At 38.5% G+C, this 21,455-nt stretch overlaps 1 protein-coding gene and 1 non-coding gene across 2 annotated transcripts; one reads left to right on the top strand and one right to left on the bottom strand.

Moving 5' to 3' along the window:
* Positions 1–4,887: 4,887 nt before the first annotated feature.
* On the bottom strand, positions 4,888–16,359 carry LOC117288043 (fumarylacetoacetase-like). The gene is made up of 14 exons (XM_033768725.1): positions 16,207–16,359; positions 15,175–15,270; positions 14,348–14,458; positions 13,715–13,848; positions 12,523–12,663; positions 11,559–11,653; positions 10,934–10,992; positions 10,070–10,169; positions 8,698–8,765; positions 8,399–8,512; positions 7,749–7,871; positions 6,877–6,978; positions 6,148–6,265; positions 4,888–5,101 (listed from the first exon to the last, which is right to left on the bottom strand). Exons 2-14 carry the CDS (start codon positions 15,253–15,255, stop codon positions 5,019–5,021), a joined length of 1,329 nt encoding a protein of 442 aa, XP_033624616.1. The 5' UTR covers positions 15,256–15,270; positions 16,207–16,359; the 3' UTR covers positions 4,888–5,018.
* Trnas-aga lies at positions 9,647–9,719 on the top strand. The gene has a single exon. It is a non-coding gene; the product is annotated as a tRNA-Ser (tRNA).
* Positions 16,360–21,455: the final 5,096 nt, after the last annotated feature.

The following is a 21,455-nucleotide window of genomic DNA, read 5'->3' as shown; positions in this document are numbered from 1 at the left end:
TACAATTTGTGGATGAAAAATTACCCGAGCTTTCTCTCAAGTCAAACTGGATTATACTCTTTCTTTTTTTTCAACAGCTCTCTAGGAGTCTACATGTAGTCTAGTCTACACTAAAAGTGCTCTATCGACTATGTACACCGTATGTAGTATCGTATGTTATCGACCCTCATGTTTTCAAACCCCAACTTTGATTCCTGTTTAACCGCGAGACTGTGCAAGCTCCACCGGTGACAGAAGCTCTGCAGTTTACTCACTGTCTGTATTTTCATCAGGCTTAAAAGATCACGCTGAGAATAAAGTTTCCTGTCGTAGGTTAAGCTCAAACATTTATAAAAATGATTAATTTTTGGCATAAATCACTAATGCAATATTATGCCAACAACCAAATGAGAAACATCATCCAACCTCTAAATTTCAAATCAAATTATTATCTGCTCGATTGAGTTTTATTCTCCTTTAGTCACTAGATCGATCATGTGATGTGGTTGCTATTTGGGATTCTATGGTGTGCCAACACAGGACAAAAAAAAAATTTTTTAAATAAATTTTTATTTTTTTATTTTTTTATTAACGGCAGACTGTAAAAATTCTGATAAACGGTATAAATAATATGTCTACATTAGAGAGAAAATAATAACAGATTGGTTTCTTACTCAGGTACCCAAACATTGCTGGTCTGAAATGGGGGAAAACAATTGTTTTGAAGTGTTTGTGCTTCAAGGGGGGTTGGGGTGTTTTACTGTCATGCCTAATTGTGATATCTCCGGGTTCTAGTAGTAGCCATATGGCTTGGGACAAAAATGTACTTAAATTTATTTAATAGTAAATGAATGAGATTTTTTATTTATTTTGCATGCCATACTAGCTTCTGAATAGTCAATAAAATACCAACCAATGAAAGGTTTGAAAACATATAACGTCGCTCCAATGTCGTACATATGGATTAGCAACGTAAATAGTGGATCATCTCTCGCAATAGAAAAACAAAACTTTTAAGATTTCAACACACGATGAAGTAAGTGTCATTGTAAAAAGGTTCCTTAAACGTTAGAGTGTCACGGCCGAGTGGTTAAGAGCATCGAATTCAAGTTCTGGTGCTAATTCACCGGAGTGTGGGTTCGAATCCCGGTCGTGACACTTGTGTCCTTGAGCAAGATACTTTACTATAATTGCTTCTCTTCACCCAGAGGTATAAATGGGTACCTGCGAGGGTAGAGGTTGATATTGTGAATGAAAAGCTTTCGGAGCGCCACGGCAGCTCGGGGCTGTATACTCCCTAATGGGAGCTGAGAAAGATTAAAGGGATGTTATTGGCCCAATGACCAGGGGACTAATGTAAAGCGCATTGATACGGTTTATTGTGAAATGCGCTATATAAGAATTTGTTATTATTATAATTCCCATTTGCGTTTGCGTGGTAACGCTGTGCAGTCAAGATACGGTGACCAAGAATTAATGCGTCTTGCATCATGCGTCTCGCACGCGAATGTACACGCATACACACACATGCATATGAGGCCCAAAACCCACCACAGAAATATTTATGCTGTCATGGAATGTAAATCTGTTGAAATAAGTGGCTTGTTACAGGTAAGATTTGAGTTTTGAAGCTTTGAACTTGGCTATAAACATGGTATAAAAGTTCTAGCACTAGCAGTAATCTAATTTTACCTCCATGACCATGGTACAACGTACATGTAAAACTATCTCCATGAATACTTACTTACTTACATACTTACATACGATTTATGGTAGTTGCGATAACGTAACCCTCCTGCCTGCCGACGTTATCGCAACTAGATTGATGGGAGAAATTGTATGCAAGTAAGTTTTTATGGTCATTAACTTGTGGACAACTTTACCAAGTTGTACACCCTGCCTTCAAGTTCAATTCAACAATAACTCACCATCTCTCAGTCTCACATCACATAATAATAGTCATAATCGTCATAGTCATGATCATGACCATCATACATTCTATTCTTTAATTTTTTTTTAAATTGTTTTGAATTATTCCTTTATTATTCCTTATATGTATATTATTATTATATAAGTTATAATAATGGCACTGGACACAATTGCATTGGTTATTACTCAAATAGTTATTATCATTACATTATGGTGTTACCTTAAAACCTGTCTATGTTATAATTAATATTAGCATACAAACTTACTTGGTAACGAGCATGAGAGCTGTCAGTGATGGTATTACTATATTAACATTGTGAGAAACGGCTACATCGGTCTCTGCCCTCGTGTTTGAGAAAGAGTGTACCGTAACCAACGGGCGTAAGTTCTCACTCAAATATTTAAAGACTTCGGCCTGAAGCTTTAATTTAGGCATTAGCTGCTTCGCCGTCGGGAGGAGGGTTACGTTATCGCAACTATTTAGGCATCTAAAAGCACACAAATTTGGGCAACAAGAGTGTTATCAGCCAGTCATGGAATGAAACTCAGCTAAAAAACTTTTAGTGTGCGACTGCTCGACTCCGCATGACAGCAGCCATCACAACACTAAACAATAACAACCAAGAGAGGGCGCTATACCGAATATAGACTACCGACTTTTGAAAACCACTGTATTCTTTATCATTCCTCTCTTGCAACTTTGATGACCAATTAATTACGAGTCAACATTTTCACAGATTTGTTATTTTATGCATATGTTGGGATGCAGCAAGTGAGAATACTTGTCTTTAACAATATTACCAAATGATGATTGTAGGCCTACCCCCAAAGAAGAAGAAAAGATAACAAAAACTGAGACATTGTTAAATCAAAATCCTTTTATTTTGTCCATATAGTTTGCCCTGTAGGCAGGTAGGCCTATACCAAGTATTCTGATTAAGTCCAGTGTCGATCACTTTCCTTGAGTACCGAAAGCTGTTTCTAACATAAAACACATTGTCCACAGATTTACATACACAATTTAACGATAACGAATAGAAGAAAGCAGACCTTAAAATATTAGTTGCTGAGGTGCTGTACTTTTTGAGAAATAATGGTCAACTCATGATCACCGATACAAAAATTATTTTCATGACATTGTTTTACTCATTTTGTCAAAAACTACAGCACCTCAGCAAATAGTATTTTCAGGTAAGATTTATACCATCATTATCTTAAGACTGTGTAAGTTTAATTTAAGTCCGTGTTAAACATGAATCTCACACAATTGCAGGTGGCAAGCAACTCAGATCACGTGATATGATCATTAAGCATAATTAGTCGTTTGTCGACCCATATCGTCAATAAAAAAAAAAGACATTTGAAAGGACACGTTTTAACGCTGTTACAACCCTTAGTTGATACCAATTCTTGTCTAAAGTTTTGAAACTAGAAACACCAAGAGAGTACGAGATAACACACTGAGAAATATGAGGGAGTGTAAAGTTGAGTTGTTTATTGAACATTGGCACCTGTAAATATAAATTTGATATAACAAAAATATTGGAATATAATATATATACATGTAATGTCTTTATTTTTTATAAATTTCCTCTAGAAAACTTGAATTGGTCAATTAGCCATGCACATTTTCTTAATGCTATTATGTTTACAATGAAGAACAGAAAAAAACCTACATTTCTTAAAAATAACATAAAAAGCACTACATAAAATTAACCCAAAACCGCAAGTACACGTGTAAACTTGACAATATCCTATTGCCAAATTACACTTAAAGGAATACGTTGCCTTGGATCGGTCGAGTTGGTCTTTGAAAAGCATTTGTAACTGTTTGTTATAAAATGCATAAGGGTAGAAAGATGTTGTAAAAGTAGAATACGATGTTGACTCCCATAAATGGCCGACCGTGTTAGTTCGAACAGTAAAAGGAAAACCACGCAATTTTGAGGCAAACTTGTGTGGATCCTTGTATTCTACTTTTACAACATCTTTCCAACCATAATATGCATTTTATAAAAAATTGTTATAAACGCTTTTTATAGACCAACTCGTCTGATCCAAGGCAACGTGTTCCTTTAATGCTAAACAAAACAATAGGGTCTACAGCTACAGGTAGTGACCACCAAAAGATAAGATACATGTAAAAGCAGTAAGCAGAAAATAACAAACAGATTGTAAAACTCTGGTAATAATACAAAATTAAGAGAGGTTTGCAGTAAAATCACTGAAAAACTGACCCTTAATTTCAATACAGCTCTTAAAAATACTAGACACTGTTGGTAATTTCTCAAAATAACTGTTAGCTTAAAAACTTACTTGGTAACGAGCAATGGAGAGCTGTTGATAGTATAAAACATTGTGAGAAACGGCTCCCCCGAAAGTAACGACAACATAGTTTTTGAGAAAAAAAGAAATTTCTCACTAAACTAATTGAACATAAAACCTCAGCTTAGGTCTCGAATTCAAGGCATCTGAAAGCACACAACTTGTGCGACAAGGGTTTTTTTTTTCTTCCTTTATTCTCTCGCAACTTCAATGACCAATTGAGTTCAAATTTTCACAAGTTGTTTTTTTATGCATATTTTGATGAGATACACCAAGAGAGAAGACTTGTCTTTTGACAATTACCAAAGGTGTGTTCTTTAAAGCCATTATACACTTTCGGTAAACAGTATTGTCCAAGTCCCACACTTCGTGTATCACAACTTATATATAAAATAACAATCCTGTGGAAATTTAGGCTCAATCAGACATCGGAGTCGGGAGAAAATAACGGGAAAACCCACTCCTGTTTTCGCGCGTTTCGCCGTATCATGACATGTGTTTATAACAAATCCCTAATTCTCGTTAACGAGAATTTATATTGTTTTACCGTTTTCTCAAAAAGTAAAGCATTTCATGGACTAATATTTCAAGAGAAGTCTTTCACCATTACCTTCTGTAAACCCTGTAAATTATTTGTAAATCTGTGAATTTTTATTTTTTTTCTGTACCGAAAGGGTCCAATGGCTTTAAACAGAACAAACCAAAGAAAACAGGTCAAGTTAATTGGCATTCACGATTTCCGAATTCTGCTGGCAAGTTTTTTCAGGACCTCTCTCCACGACTCATCATTGCATAGGATTGATGGCAGGGAGAACTTTTCCTGTGCAGGTTCCGAAGCCAACCCTATAACCATCACCCTGGCAGTAACCTGAGTGAAACAAAATATACAAATACTTAATCAAAGTAAAAACTTGGTTCTTACATGGCGCTATATCAAACCTGATGGGCATAGTAACAAATTGCTCAGTATTTTTTTCCTACAAAGATCTATGGAGCTAAGTTTTGAAGTATGAGGCCTATTCCTGTGTAGCAGCATGTAATGGTTTACAAGATGCTGTGGCGCAATATGCAACATCGACCAGCCAGGAACACCAGGGTGAGCCCCTTCTCTTTACAATAAGTGCACTGGGTTCTTTTATGTGCATTACACAACACAGGGATCCATGGCTTTATGTCCCATCTGAAGGACGCAGCAACAATGGTTGAGTGTCTTAAACCCACACTCTACTGAACAGAAACACCAAAGCTCGAGTATGGTGCTCTTATGATCCGCTCGGCCAAAACACGCCACTTGATGGAATTTTCAATTCAGTTATGAGGCTGATTCCTGCCTCTTTTTAAAGTTGAAGATTTCATCGAGGGTTGTTCAATGGTTTGTTCCCTGCCTTTCACCCCTGTGGACCCTGGACCACAGCCTTGCACCGGGCATGCTGGGTGAGATTCCCTATCTTAAGGTTTTCCTCCCACATCTAAAATTAAACTGTCATTTTGGTAGGTCTCTTTGGGTTCATTACCAGAAAGCAGTGTTGTTTTAACCAAGATTTGTTTTCTGAAGTCCAGGCAAGTCGCAAGTCATCTTTGCCCAAGTCAAGTCACGTCACCAGTAATTTTTTGCTCAAGTCACAAGTAATATTTTCACAAGTCAAGTCAAGTCACAAGTACAATTTTTGCAAGTCGAGTCACAAGACAAGTCAAGTCAAAAGTCAAATTTTGTAAGTCAAGCCACAAGTCACACAATGTACAGAAATAAGCTCAATAAGTCAGGTCAAGCCACTTAGTCAATGAAGATGGCGACTCAAGCCCAAGTCATCGACTCAAGTAAACACACACTGTTAGAAAGGTACATTTTTATAATAATATTTTTTAATAATAATTTAATGAAAAGGAAATGGTGACTTCACTCCTATATCTTACCAGTCAGTATAACTTCATCGTTGTCCTCAAGGAACTTGCGTGTAATTCCGTTACCTAGAGCCACTTCCCTGGTACCCTTCCAGCAGAGCTCAAGCATTGAGCCAAGGGAGTCATCCGTCTGAGGAGAAACAAAAATGGCAAACACGCTTAAAGGCAGTGGACACTATTGGTAATTACTCAAAATATTGATTAGCACAAAACCTTACTTGGTACTGAGTAAGTGGGAGAGGTTGATGGTATAAAACATTGTGAGAAACAACTCCCTCTGAAGTGACGTAGTTTTTGAGAAATAAGTCATTTTCCACGAATTTGATTTCGAGACCTCAGAATTAGATTTTGAGTTCTCGAAATCAAGCATCTGAAAGAGCAAAGCACACAACCAACTTCGTGTGACAAGGGAGTTTTTTAGTTTTTTTTGTTATTATCTCGCAATTTCGACGACCAATTGAGCTCAAATTACCACAGGTTTGTGCATACGTTGAGATACACCAAGTGAGAAGACTGGTCTTTGACGAATACCAATAGTGTCCAGTGTCTTTAAGCTGTGTTCCCATTGGACTTGTTCTTCCGCTGTCACGCGGAAAGTTACCGTGACTGGCTTTGGTCAATGGTGTAATTCTACCGTGGGTTTTGCACATCCTTGGGGGGAAAATGACACCTTCCAATCCAATTCAGTGTGCAACAATAGTGTACGATTGCTCCTCCACAATAAATGTGTGTTATACTTACTGGGCCACTGATGGTTCCTGACGCAAGAAGGTCCCCTGGCCTCATGTTGCATCCTGTGACAGAATGATGGGCTAATTGTTGCTTCATGGACCAGTACATGTCCTAAATAACGCAAAAGGGAAAACAAAGTTGAGGATAATTTTTTCAAGAACATACACGTTTAGCAGAGTTGACGCAGGTACCAACTGCACCTCCTGTTGCAGCATTCACAAACAAACACAATTGAAACTTGAATCTCCAAAACTCGCTGATTTCTTAACAGCGGGGGGGCATTTCAGATGAAATAATTTTTGCAGGATGCATTACTAAAACAAAGCTTTCAGATGAAAAAAAAATACAAAATTATTGGTCATTCAAAAAGTATGACACTCCCTTTAAAGGCACTCCATTGCTCATTACCAAGTAAGTTTTATGCTAACAATTTTGAGTAATTACCGATAGTGTCCACTGTCTAGTTCCTTTATGTGTTATAACTACACAAAACTTGGGGTCATTACAAAAGTACCTTAAAGACAAAGGACACTATTGGTGGTTGTCAAAGACCAGTCTTCTCACTTGGTGTATCACAACATATGCATAAAATAACAAACCTTTGAAAATTTGAGCTCAATTGGTCGTCGAAGTTGCGAGATAATAATGAAAGAAAAACACCCTTGTCACACGAAGTTGTCTCGAAATCAAATTCATGGAAAATTACTTATTTCCCGAAAACTACGTCACTTCAGAGGTCGCAGTTTCTCACAATGTTTACCATCAACCTCTCCCTATTACTTGTTACCAAGTAAGGTTTATGCTAACAAATATTTTGAGTAATTACCAATAGTGTCCACTGCCTTTAAAGACAAAGTGAGAAGTTGGTTAGGAATATTTACCTTGAAGTTTGTTTGGCAGATCGTCACAGGTCCATTGGTTCCATCGGCAGAGATGGCAGCTGCAAGGTTGATGTCAAAGTTGAAGTTGTCTTTGTGTTGTAGATACGGAAGAGGCTCAACGTCCTGTGCCAAAAGAATAACAAAAATAGTTATAGTTGGTTTTTATACCGCGCTTTTCACACCCCAAGGGCATCTTAATGCGCTCCAACATTACCCCGGGCAACTGGACCATTTCATTTATTACTTAAACCCTCTCAGCTCCCTGAGGAGTATACAGCCTGTGCTACAAATATGCGCTACTCAGCTAAAACAATCACAAGAACCATCTCGCCCTCACAGGTACCCATTTTACCCCTGGGTGGAGAGAAACAATTACAGTTAAGTGTCTTGCTCAAGGAAACAAGTGTTCACGACTGTCGAACCCACATTCTGCTGAACAGAATCACCAGAGCTTGAGTTCCGTGCTCTTATCCGCTCTTCCAGTCCACAATATCATTGGATTCTTACATAGCGCTTTATTCACGGTAGCGACTAGCGAGGCTGGGGTTGAGTTTAACATATTATGTTGAAACAATGGCATTTTTGGAAAAAAGCCCATCAGGCTTTAATCATGCGTGGGTCCCAATCATTACACGACAAGATGACCTTACTTGGTTGACATTTGGGACTGCGAATGAAGCAAGAGCCTCCATGGTGACGACCCAGGGTGCTATTGTGGTGCCAAGATTCTTGGCCAGGAAGGGTCCAAGAGGAATGTATTCCCACTACAACAGAAAAAAAATAATGATTACACATATATAGCGCTTTATCACACCACTCATTTTTTCAAATCATTCATTATTGGTTTTTTAACAGGTTGATCAGAGCTAGGACTTGACTTTTGAGAGACCCTAGTATGCAGACCTTCTAATGGTTAACATGGTGCAGCAGCACATTCAGTAGCCACTACAAGGAACTCCGGGGCAAAGTTCTTCCATTTACTTTGCGGGTAACCGGGTTCTTTAAAGCCATTGGACACTTTGGGTAAACAGTGTTGTCCAAAGGCCCACACTTCATGTATCACAACTTATATATAAAATAACAAACCTGTGAAAATTTAGGCTCAATCGGTCATCGGAGTCGGGAGAAAATAACGGGAAAACCCACCCTTGTTTCCGCACGTTTCGCCGTGTCATGACATGTGTTTAAAATAAATCCGTAATTCTCAACAACGAGAATTGATAATTGTTTTACTGTTTTCTCAAAAAGTAAAGCATTTCATGGAACAATATTTCAAGAGAAGTCTTTCACCATGACCTTCTGTAAACCCTGTAAGTTATTTGTAAATCTGTGAACTTTTATTTTTTTTCTGTTCCGAAAGTGTATAATGGCTTTAAAGGCAGTGGACACTATTGGTAATTACTCAAAATAATAATTAGCATAAAACCTTACTTGGTAACGAGTAATGGGGAGAGGTTGATAGTATAAAACATTGTGAGAAACGGCTCCCTCTGAAGTAATGTAGTTTTCGAAAAAGAAGTAATTTTCTTTAAGCAAGACACTTAATCATTGTTGCTTATAGTTCCTTCGGATGGGACAGAAAGCCACAGGTCCTATGTGTTGTATAAAGCATGTTTAAAGACACTGGACACTATTGTCAAACACTAGCCTTCTCACTTGCTGTATCTCAACATATGCATCAAAAACACCTGTGAAAATTTGAGGTCAATCGGTCATCGTAGTTGCGAGATAATAATGAAAGTAAAAACACCATTGTCGAACAAAGATGTGTGCTTTCAAATCCTGGATTTTGAGACCTCAAATTCTAAATCTGAGGTCTCGAAATCACATTCGTGGAAAATTACTTCTTTCTTGAAAACTATGTTACTTCATAGGGAACTGCCTCTAGCTACCGGGCAATCTCGGTGGTCTAGTTGGTATGACATTGCTCTAGAATTGCAAGGGTCGTGGGTTCGAATCCCACCCGAGTAAAAAATGCCTGTGATTTTTTTCACAGGACTCGGGGAAAGTACTGAGTATACAGTGCTACACACATCGGTGTATGGGAAAAAACCAAAATTAATATTCTTTATCCCGATGCAAATTTAACATCTATTTTAATCATAGGGAGCTGTTTCTCACAATGTTTTATACCATCAACAGCTCCCCATTACTCGTTGCCAAGAAAGGTTTTATGCTAATAATTATTCTGAGTAATTACCAATAGTGTCCACTGCCTTTAACAGAAGAAAAGAAAACACCTAATCTTATATTTGCATCCCTGTGGAGATGTTTTTTTGAGATGTATCAGGCCCGAGGGGTTATCTGTAAACATTACTCACCACTCCAGTCATTCATGAGAGTCATTCCGAAGATATGATCCTGGGCTTTAGTGACTGGTATAGGTTCTCCCAAGTCGTTACCAGGTCCAACAAAGAAAGCCTGTCCAATAATCAAAAGGTTTATATTTGGTAATCACTCTTCAAAAAAAATGGCACTAAAAAGAGTCAAGCGATCATTTAAACCTACTGTAATCCAAACTTATAATTGATTTAAAGGAAAGGTACAAGTTTGGTAATTACTCAAAACAGATATTAACTTAAAAACTGACTTTGGTAACAAGCATTGGAGAGCTGTTGATAGTATAAAACATTGTGAGAAATGGCTCCCTCTGAAGTAGCATAGGTTTTGAAATAGAGGTAATTTCTCACTAAAATAATAAAAGACTTCTAGCTAGAAGTCTTTTATTCCTATCTGAAAGCACACAAATTCGTCCAACAAGGGTGTTTTTTCTTTCATAATTTTCTCCCAACTCCGATGACCAATTGAGCTCAAATTTTCACAGGTTTGTTATTTTATGCATATGTTGAGATACACCAAGTGAGAAGACTGGTCTTTGACATTTACCAACTGTATTATTTGGACATGTACATATTCTTGCCTGTATTACATTGTGTTACTGTGGAAACAATAAACCTTGAACATTGAACGGTAGTTTTTCCAAGTACATGAAGCATAAAGCATTTTGAGAACACTGATACCACCAAACATGTGGGTCAAGGTTTTGTGACAGTGATGTAATGACTGGGTATAGTATTCTATTTTTAGTCCTGATCCCATCCTAGAAAGTGCGTTGACATCTGTTTCATGGGCGGATTGAAATCGGTAGAAATTGTGAAAATAAATCCTTTTATATTATACATTACCATTTCCAATTCAAAGTCCATCAGTCTACAAGGACCAAATGTTGGAGGTTTGCCAGAATAGAGAGAATAAACAAAAGTAATTAAGTTTTCTTCGTACTTAACTTTTTTATTACTTCTTAACACCATTGTTTAAAGGTTTTTGGGTACTTTTTGTAGGACACAAAACACGAATGTCCGTAGGTTTACATTCAACTTACACGGTTTAACGATAATTATAGAAAGCTTCCCTTAAAATGTTACTTGCTAAGTTGCTGTAGTTTTTGAAAACGTAAAACAATTTCACAAAAATTATTTTAGCATAATAATTTGAGTACAACGGATCTACGCGACTCTCCTGAAAACATTGCTCTGTAATTTTTGCCTTTTTCTCAAACACCTGGGGACTAATGAAGCTGTAACTTCTGCAGATAAATTTATTACATACATCTTTATACACAGTGAGTAGAGATTCAGTTCATGGCCAAAAACTTGATGTACATGTACAAAAGGTAGCAACACCATTATAAGGATGCTTTAAAGGACCTAAAGCTCATAAATCATACCACTCAAAACAGTGAATCAATACATACGAGCTAACCTTTAACAAACCCCACTATACTTTGAGAATACCAAGAGTACTTACTTTCATCAAAGCATGCCTGACCGTAGGGACGTCTGATTGGTGTGCCCGAGACGACCACTGATGAGGCGCGTCCATGGTAACCAGCTGGAAGATGCTTCCTACAAAACAGAGACACAGTTTTTCCTCAAAAGAAAGTTGAGAAGAAGAGGAGAAAAACTCGGCTGGGAAGGGACGTGTCTGATTTACAACTAAGGATCAAGTTCATTTAGTTGCTAAGCCGACAAGCTTGGCTAAGCACAAACAGCTTAGAACCCAAACTGTTGTGATTGTCTGTAAATGATATCCTATTTTTGTAGGAAATAGAGACACCCCTTCGCCATCCCTTAAAAATAAATTTGCAAATACCTCTGAAGTTTTAAAGGGAGTGCTTACCTTTGGTGATTACTCTAAAAACTGACGACCATGAACCATAGAGTTATATTTTAGAACTAGAGGGCGCACTGGCCTATATACGCGGCCCGGCATGCGCGCATGCGGCCATTTTTCTAAGTTGACAAAACAGCATTGCACACTGTGTGTTAGTGCGGCCATTTTGTAAGTTGACAAAACAGCATCGCGTAGCGTTCAATTAACACAAACTCTAACGAGTACTTCACATTCAACACGCGTACACAATGGCGCGCGTGTCTCCTTGCGGTCCCGTCGCGTTTGAGCAAGCAGCATCACCAGTGCGCCCTCTAGTTCTATATATAACTCTATGCCATGAACATTTCACAGTAACCATCCCAAGGCGCTTTACATTAGTACCCAGTGGTGGTTTTCACAAAAGAGTTAAGACTAGTCTTATCTCGAGTTAGGATGAGTTCTCAAAAACTGCATTACTTCAGAGGAGCCGTTTTCACAATGTTTTTAACAATCAACAGCTCTCCATTGCTCATTAGTTACCAAGTAAGTTTTTATGCTGCAATTATTTTGAGTAATTATCAACAGTGTCCAGTGCCTTTAAAAACCTTGCCGAGTAACTTACCAGTTTGGCGCAAGTTCATCACCCTTTTCCCTGAACATTTTGCCAACATTTACCGAATGATGAAGGGAAGAAGTGAAGTCGGTATAGTCTCCGATCTTAGCTGGGAGGTGCATGACAGCTTGACTCTGAGGCACAAAGGCTCTGAAATAAACAGACATACAGTACAAGCAAAATAAAAGAATCAAGAATGGTGTGTTGACAAACACAACTGCCCACTCAGATTAATCTCATTATTTAGTCATTGCTTGAAAAACTTTTGTTTTGTTTAAGCCAGGCAGGGCCAAATTTCATCTTCCGATGCTTACACCTTAGCAAATTTTTCTGCTACAGTAAGCACGAAAATTTGATTACCGTTAAGCAGCAAGTATGAACCGGGCTTAAAGGTAAGGTACACGTTTGGTAATTACTCAAAACGAATATTAACTGAAAAACTGACTTGGTAACGAGCATTGGGGAGCTGTTGATAGTATAAAACATTGTGAGAAACGGCTCCCTCTGAAGTAGCATAGGCTCCCTCTGAAGTAGCATAGATTTTGAACAAGAGGTAATTTCTTCTAGCCAGAAGTCTTTTATTCCTATGTGAAAGCACACAAGTTCGTCCAACAAGGGTGTTGTTTCTCTCATCATTTTCTCGCAACTTCGATGACCAATTTACATGTAGCTCAAATTTTCACAGGCTTGTTATTTTTTGCTTATGTTGGGATACACCAAGTAAGAAGACTGGTCTTTGACAATTACCAAACGTGTACCTTCCCTTTAAAGGCAGTGGATACTATTGGTAGTTGTCAAAGACTAGCCTTCACAGTTGGTGTATCTCAACACATGCATAAAATAACTAACCTGTGAAAATTTGAGCTCAATCGGTCATCAAAGTTGGGAGATAATAATGAAAAAAGAAAACACCCTGGTCACACGAAGTTGTGTCCGTTTAGATGGTTGATTTCGAGACCTCAAGTTCTAAATCTGGTCTCGAAATCAAATTCGTGGAAAAAACTTCTTTCTCGAAAACTATGGCACTTCAGAGGGAGCCGTTTCTCACAACGTTTTATACCATCAACCCCTCCCCATTACTCGTCGCCACGAAAGGTTTTAAGCTAATAATTATTTTGAGCAATTACCAGTGTCCACTCCCTTCAAGTCTACTGGCCCAACACCAAGACCACTGGCCTCGGGCCTGCAGTCCAGTGCAAACTTCAAGTCCTGTATTGTCTTTACCTCAGCATTGTCTCCAAGAGTAGGATCATCAGCAGACAGAATCTTCTGCAAGGTCTGACGAGCTTCCTTCCAGACAGGTGGGCCGAGACCCATCAGGTCATTAAGGACAGGCTAAAAGTCACATAAACATCAAAATTCTGATGGTTACCAAACAAGGTTATCAAGAAAGAATTGGCAAGGAACACAATGTATATACACAAAAAGAGCTGTCCTATGACAAGAACAGCTTTAAAGGGACTGAACAGCTTTGGTAATTGTCAAAGGCCAGTAATTCTCACTTCAAGTTGGTGTATCCCAACATAGATACGTACATGTATGCATTAAACATAATAAATCTGTGAAAAACTGGACGCAATTGGTCATCGAAGTTGCTAGAAAATATTATGAGATAAAACACCCTTGTTGCAAATTTGTGTGCAAGGTGCATATAATTGAAGAAGTTGTAAGTTTGTTATGAAATCTTGCAGAGGGCACCCATCAGCAAAAGCACAGGGCACCACTGCAGTGAATGTGGGTGCTGTGTGTGGATTATTTCAAGGCCTGCCATTCACCTGTGTATCACACTTCAACCACATTGAGTTTGCCACTACAGTGACGTTAGTAACGATACCTTGTCAAAGACATCTCTGCATTCAGACAGATGAGGTCCATTGAAGAGCTCTCCAACAACAGATAGATCCAACACCTGATCCCCGATGGCAACACCAATTCGATGTTGTGCCTGATTTTACATCAAGAGAAAGCAGTTATAATGACAACCATGATTTAAATGACACATTATTACATGCTCTCTTTAAAAATCTATTCTTCAAGTCTCAAATCTTGTGGCCTGTTTGGTGGTGTACAGGATTAGCGATGGTTGTTTGACATGTCTCATGAAGATGGAAACATTTCTCTATCCTGCCACCACTTTTTCATTGGTTATTTAATAATTCATGAGTATCAATTTTATACTCAGATAAAATGATATTCTTTTTGAAAAAAAAAAGAGAGTGAATAAACGGTGGCAGGATACAGAAACTTTACAACATCGCACTATCTTTACTGAACAAAAAAAGCATAGTACTTCACGCATAGTTTTGTGGAAAAAACACAATTCAAATCAACTGCTATTGAAAGTGGTGGTGAATGGGATGAAAGATAAGATCTTTATCTACGCTGGTAGGCCTACTCAGCAAAAGTCCACTTGTAAAAGCTGAGGTGAAGACTATGTGTGCGTGAAACATGGAAAGTTGTGCTTAGTAAATAAGTGCAAGTAAAAACAACACTAGTTGGCACTAATGTGTGACCTGAAGATGATCACCGATGGAGCGGTGATCATGACGTCTGCAGGGAGTGCATTCCAAAGTCTGATTGTATTGTGCAATTGTTGCAGTAGTCAGTTTCATTCACTGTCTTAAGTTTCAGGGTAATGTATTCTCTTTTGTTTCCACTTACGTTCTCGGCAGTTGAGAAGACTCCGTAAGGAAGATTCTGAATCGGGAAGTCACAGGTTTGATCGTATTTGATAAAAGACATTTTTGGTCATGAATCCTGAAGACAATGTCACAAAAAAATATAAAAAAATAAATACCAGCAAGAATTATTCACTGAACTGCTCGATTTACTAATTGACCTCTGATTTTTTTTTTTAACCATGTTTACACGTTGATATGTCGTGACCAAACAGTTAAGACTCGGAGCACCGAACTCAAGCTCTGCGTTGTCTGATCAGCAGAGTGTGGGGTTCGATGCCCGGTAAAGTCGTGACACTTGTGTCCTTAAAGGCACTATGGGGTCAATTTCTCAAAGCACTAGTCCTAGGAGATAGTAATAATGATATATGGCTAGTCCTAAGTTAGGACGAGTAATTCGTCTGAACATAGTTACTTGAGATATAAGACCAGTCTTAAACTCTTTGCGAAATCCACCCCTGGACAACTTTGGAATAATAAAGACGTGTTCTAACTTGGTCACCCCAACATGTAGACCTAGTTTTACTTGGGCTCTGCCTCTGTCATGTCTGTTCTCCTTTTTTCGAAAATTATTTGTCATTATATCGGTCATAATGACAAATTTCGAAAGGTACCCAAACATAAATAAAATAATAAAATCTGTAAACAACATTTTTACTCAAAAAAGTGGTCCAATGGAAGTTGCAAGAGAATAGTGAAAAAAGAAAAGAAAAAAACTTTTCTTGCACAAAAATATATGTGTTCTTTCAGACGCCTAAGCAAATATTAAAAGATTCACTGAAGTCGTCAGGTCTGAAGCCTTTTATTTATTTGAGTAAATTAAGAATTTACCTCTTTCTCAAAAACTATATAATTTGAATACTATGTTATCTAATTTATTCCTCCATGGTTATTGTTACTTCAGTTAGTCCTGGACTTCTTTTCTAACTAGATTCCTAAAAGTAATATAAATAAAGCAATATGAATATAGGTATAACAACAAGTATTATTATAATAATTAATAACTAACACTAACTTAACAACAACAGAGAGGGCTGTTTTTCACAATTTGAGCAATCATGAAGGCTGCACTAGAAATGAAGACAGACAGATCTTACGCCAAGAATTATGGTAGATGCTTGTTCTCAAATACTGCAAAGGACTGGAACTAGCTCAACACTGTTAGTGTGGTACTCGGTACGGGTAACTTTCCGTATGGCGCCACCACTTTTTCACTCATTTTTACAAAAAGGGATATATCAATGAGGTAAATTAGATACTATATTATTTCATATCGAATGAAAAAGTGGTGGCGCCATGCGGAAACTTTTCCCTGGGTACGACCATGGGGTAGGGCGTCGATCGTCAGAGGCGGCCACTGCAAACGGAAAAGTCCAACCTGGGTTCGGCGTACACTCAATATATAGCGCATAAGTAGTGCCCATGTACCCTCCATGGGGGGGGGGGTGTAACTATATAATAGAGCTCCTCGACCTCACCTCATATTGAGCGTCATCAAAAGGAGCTGTTCCTACCTCCATTTATGATTTATGTCATGTCAAGATCAAGATCAAAGGCTCAAACTTTTGGAGCTCATTGCTATCTGAAGTTGTTTGTGTGTGTGACGTGCCATGCCACCCCACTGCCACTAAACTGGCAGCATCAGTCCTCCGCCATCCCATCACATCATCACACAACAGTTTATTATTTTTACCACTGAGGGGGGGGGGGGAGTAGGGCGCCCTCAGCTGGATGGCAAAATAATGTTGTTTATCATTAAATGTTTGCCTAATCTGCTATGCTGAGCACTTATGGGGTATGTGCATTTGGATTGTTCATTGCAATGCCACATGAGACAATTTGCAGGCAACCAATTCCATGCAATGTCCATAAAGGAAAGGCAGTCATTCACATAATTTTATCTTGGGGATTGTAATAATATTAAGTCATAATTATCGTTTGAATTGGTTTTACTCCGGGTGCTTCCAAAGTGTTGATTTTGTTGCTGCTGCAGTTGGTTGCCTCCAAGTTCCACACAAGTTGCCTCGTGCGACACGGGCCCCCTGGCAACGTCAATGCATGACGTACATACTCAATGCAAAACAACCATCCCCGAGGCAACTGTCCGTTTTTCATGGAAGTCAACATCTTTTAGTCGCTTCAACCATGGAGGAATAAAATAATTTATTCCTCCATGCTTCAACTATAGAGGAAGAATTCTTGAGAGCACCGGAAATGCCCAGTATTGATTGTGTGAATGTTTACTTACATACAGTTACACAGGCTTACCCGTTATAGTCAATTTACATACTTTAGTGTAGGAGGCTTTGAAATGACACTGTGCGCTTACCTACGGTGACTTGAACCATGCAGAGATTGAAATAAGATTGTTTGATGCAAATGTTTGCTTTTAAGGGTGTCGTTTATTGGGTTTACCTTGAGTAGGCTATTTCATCATTGGCATCGAAAGGTCACCAGGTGAGCAGCATCGGACAAAGCCTGGAAGGTCACTGATGGGGCAAAACTTGTTCGGGGAGTTTTAAATTGACCTGGACCTACCATTTTTATTTTAGCATGGGAAGCCGATGCCGTGGAAGAACAATCTATGTGAACATTTTCAAACAATTTGTTATTCAAGCCAGAGGTTCACACTTCAGTACAAGAGAACTTGGCGAAGCAAAGATGCCTCGCGAACTTAAAAAAAAACAACCTGTTTGATTTCTTATCGCCTAAAGCATGATGTTTGTGTAATATGCATTGTCTTTGATAATCTTGTTATTAATTACTTACAACAAAACACCTTGACCACGGGCAATCATTACACAACACACGGGAGCAACAACTTTACGTCCCATCCGAAGGACGAATCCTGGTTGTGTTCTGATGATCAATTACACATTTTTTGTAACGACTTGGACTAGAACCCACACTCTGCTGATCCGAAACACCAGAGCTTGTGTCCAGTGCACTTAACTTTAGGCCACGACATGCCACATCTTTCGTGAAACGAACAAAAAAGAGTTTTGTCATGCTGGATGTATAGTTACATTAATTCGTATACCGGGGAGGGGAATAATACCAGCCCTAAATATTGGGGAGACGTTCTGCGCACTGGATATAATTTAAAAAAAAACAAATTTAAAATGCGAAAACAAAAAAATAACAGACATGTCTTGTATACAATTACCATTGAACAAACTCTATTTAGTAGTTAGATTGTGGACAAGAAAGCAAGGAAACTTATTTAGCGGGAAAAGGGACGTAGGTCCATTTAAAGTGTCAAAATAATAGCCTGTAGTGGGACACATAGAGAGCATGGCGATTTGTTGTACCCTCTTTACATTTATACAGCCCTCACCTTACACACAACCCCCTCCTTTTTGTTGGGGGGCGGGGGGGGGGTAGGGGAGGGCAACTCAGGTTGTTTTCGAATACTGGTTTAGAAATCGATAAATCAAGGATTCCGGGCTCTTTTCTTGGTATTACAGAACGACCCTGATTAACTAGTCATTGATTAATGCCAACGAAGGGCCAATAAAGAAAAAAAAAACCTCACCCCACAAACCAACAATAATAATCTGTGTTAATCGATAGTGTTCCCCCCTTTGGCGGGTGTATTGCCCAATCTTCCAGGGATGATTTGCGGGTTTATTATAACATGGAAAGGTTTGCGGATAACACATGACTATCTCTAATGAACCGTTGGTTTCAACTCGACGTTTTGATCAGTATGCTCTGATCGTCTTCTGGAGAAAGGTTTATTATAGCTCACTTTCCGAGAATGTTCAAAATTGGCGGTTTAACAATTTATATTTAGATACATGTGATTATACTTGCTGGGCCGGTAGATTGTGTTCTTTTGAGAACTTGTCTTGCTTTATTATTTTACTACCGCAGAGTAGATTTTTCGGAAAATCGGGAGACTTCTCGGTAAAAGAGCTTTAAACTACCATGCAACTGACTTAGCGTTGGGCATGGGCCAAGTCACACGAGGTAAATTTTGCTGGCGACCCGAGGCAACCAAACGCAATTGCAATGCATACTATATATAAAGGACACTTTAGTAGCACACGAGTAACTTTTCATATAATATCTAATGATCCCAAATGTGTGAACAGTCAAAATGTGAATGACTTCTCTTCTTAAAGATTCTCTAGAATTGGTTGCCTGTATTAACTTGTCACACGTGACATGACCCTTATAGAGGTGAGACTTTTTTTCTCCGTTGCAAGAGTTTGTTTATAGTGGTTAAAGCAGTGGTTGTGATGCAACACTCCCAAACCAGTTTGCATTACTGATGCATTGGCAAGTTGGTCTCTGTTCATTAAGAAGATGAAACAATGCCCATTGCATGATCACTATGGCATCGATAACTGAAGCCTCTACATTTCAAAATCCATTCATTTGATGTGTATCTTAAAGACACCGGACAACTTTGGTAATAGACCAGTCTTCTCACTCATGGTGTATCTTAACATTTATGCACAAAATAACAATTGGTCATCGAAGTTGCGAGATGATAATGGAAGAAGAAACACCTATAGCCACACGAAGTTGTGTGCTTTCAGATTTGATTTAGAACCCTCAAAATCTAATTATGAGGTCTCGAAATCAAATTCAAATATTATTTGTATGTATGAAAATTATTTTTGTCTTTCTCGAAAACTACGTTACTTCAGAGGGAGCCGTTTCTCACAATGTTTTATATTATCAACAGCTCCCCATTGATCGTTAACAATGAAGTTTTTATGCTAAACAGTTATTTTGAGTAATTACCAATACCCAATGCCTTTAACAATCATTCATACATACCTAAGACAGTTGGTCGAGAGGGCATCACGTGGGGGTGTTTGGGCGTGACACGCGAGCTTGCACCTGTGCTTATAAGACAGTTTCTTCATTCCTATTGGTCGAGAGCAACGGCGGGACAGTTGTGCCACATCACGCGATACGCGCGACGCGCACAGCAATCTCCTTATAAGGAGTTGTTTAGCCGAGGGCCTTACCATCTCGTAGCTGAGGGGTGTTTTGTTGAAAGAAATTATTGAACAATTAAAATTTTTGCATTTATTTAACTTTTTGACCAAAAAGTGTTGATGGTTTTCTTACCAAAAAAGGTATTTATGATTGGGAATCTACGTCTCGGTAAAATTATCAAGAATCAGGCCCGGCGGGTTTAAACCACTAGTTGAAAACCTCTTCACCACACATTGAATCCCTTATTGAAATATGCCAACGGTTGCTAGGTCTCACTTCGTGGAATCTTCCCGGTGACTGCAGTGACTGCAACCTTGCATGTTGTACAGTTTCATTCTTGTCTCTCGGGGAGGAACTAACTCTTTCTGACAGCAGACCTTACATACAGATCTTCACCCCTTCTCAATGCTATGCCGATAAAAGCAACTGTTCCGACAAGGAAACACAATCAAAAAGCCCGTGCAACTATGATGAGGCTAATTCTCTCTATGGTTTGTGTTTTAGTGGTTGGATCGGCTCTCTGTTCATTAAGAAGAGGAAACAATGCCCATGTATGTTATCGAATGACATCAATAACTGAAGCCCCTTCTTTTCAAAACTCCATTCATTTTATTTGTATTATTATAGCGATTGTTGAAATAAGCCAGCAGTTGCAAGGTCCCACTTCTTGGAATCTTCCAGGGGACTGCAACCTTGTATTTTGTACAGTTTCATTCTTGTCTCTCGGAAGGAACAAACTCTCACAACAGACAGCAGCACTCCTTAAGAAATACCTCTTTATTTTTGGCACACAGAATTATTGTTAATCAATAGTCTTTTTAACGAGGTATGGTTTGATTTTACCTGGAAATGAGCCTTTACATCACCCTGTCTTGTTTGTCGTACCACCAGACTGCATTATCAATAATTAATGCCGATTCTCGAGGTGCGAGACTTGTTTTCCATTGGTCCACGTTTCTTGTCTGCATTATAATCAATATATTCAGATATCAACTTAAGTTTGATATTTTTTGATAAATTTGGAACAGACTGCTTTATTCTCAATGTGTATGTAGGCAGACAGCATGCCTTACAGACAACAGACAACAAACCTCCTCAAGAATTACTTCTTTATTTTGCAGCAATGGGCAAACAGAATTATTGTTAATCAATGGTCTTTGTAACGAGGTAGCAAAGATGGTTTGGTGACAATATTTTACCTGGAAATGAGCCTTACATCACACTGTCTTGTTTGTCGTACCACAAGACTGCGTTATCAATAGTTATTTATTCATGAATGGGAATCAAAGTGTGTTGAATCGGTTTTCA

This window comes from Asterias rubens, chromosome 3 (assembly GCF_902459465.1).
Source record: "Asterias rubens chromosome 3, eAstRub1.3, whole genome shotgun sequence".
NCBI classification, from domain to species: Eukaryota; Metazoa; Echinodermata; class Asteroidea; order Forcipulatida; family Asteriidae; genus Asterias; species Asterias rubens.
Note: the sequence above shows the minus strand (reverse complement) of the source record. Positions and strands in the feature narration are given on the sequence as shown.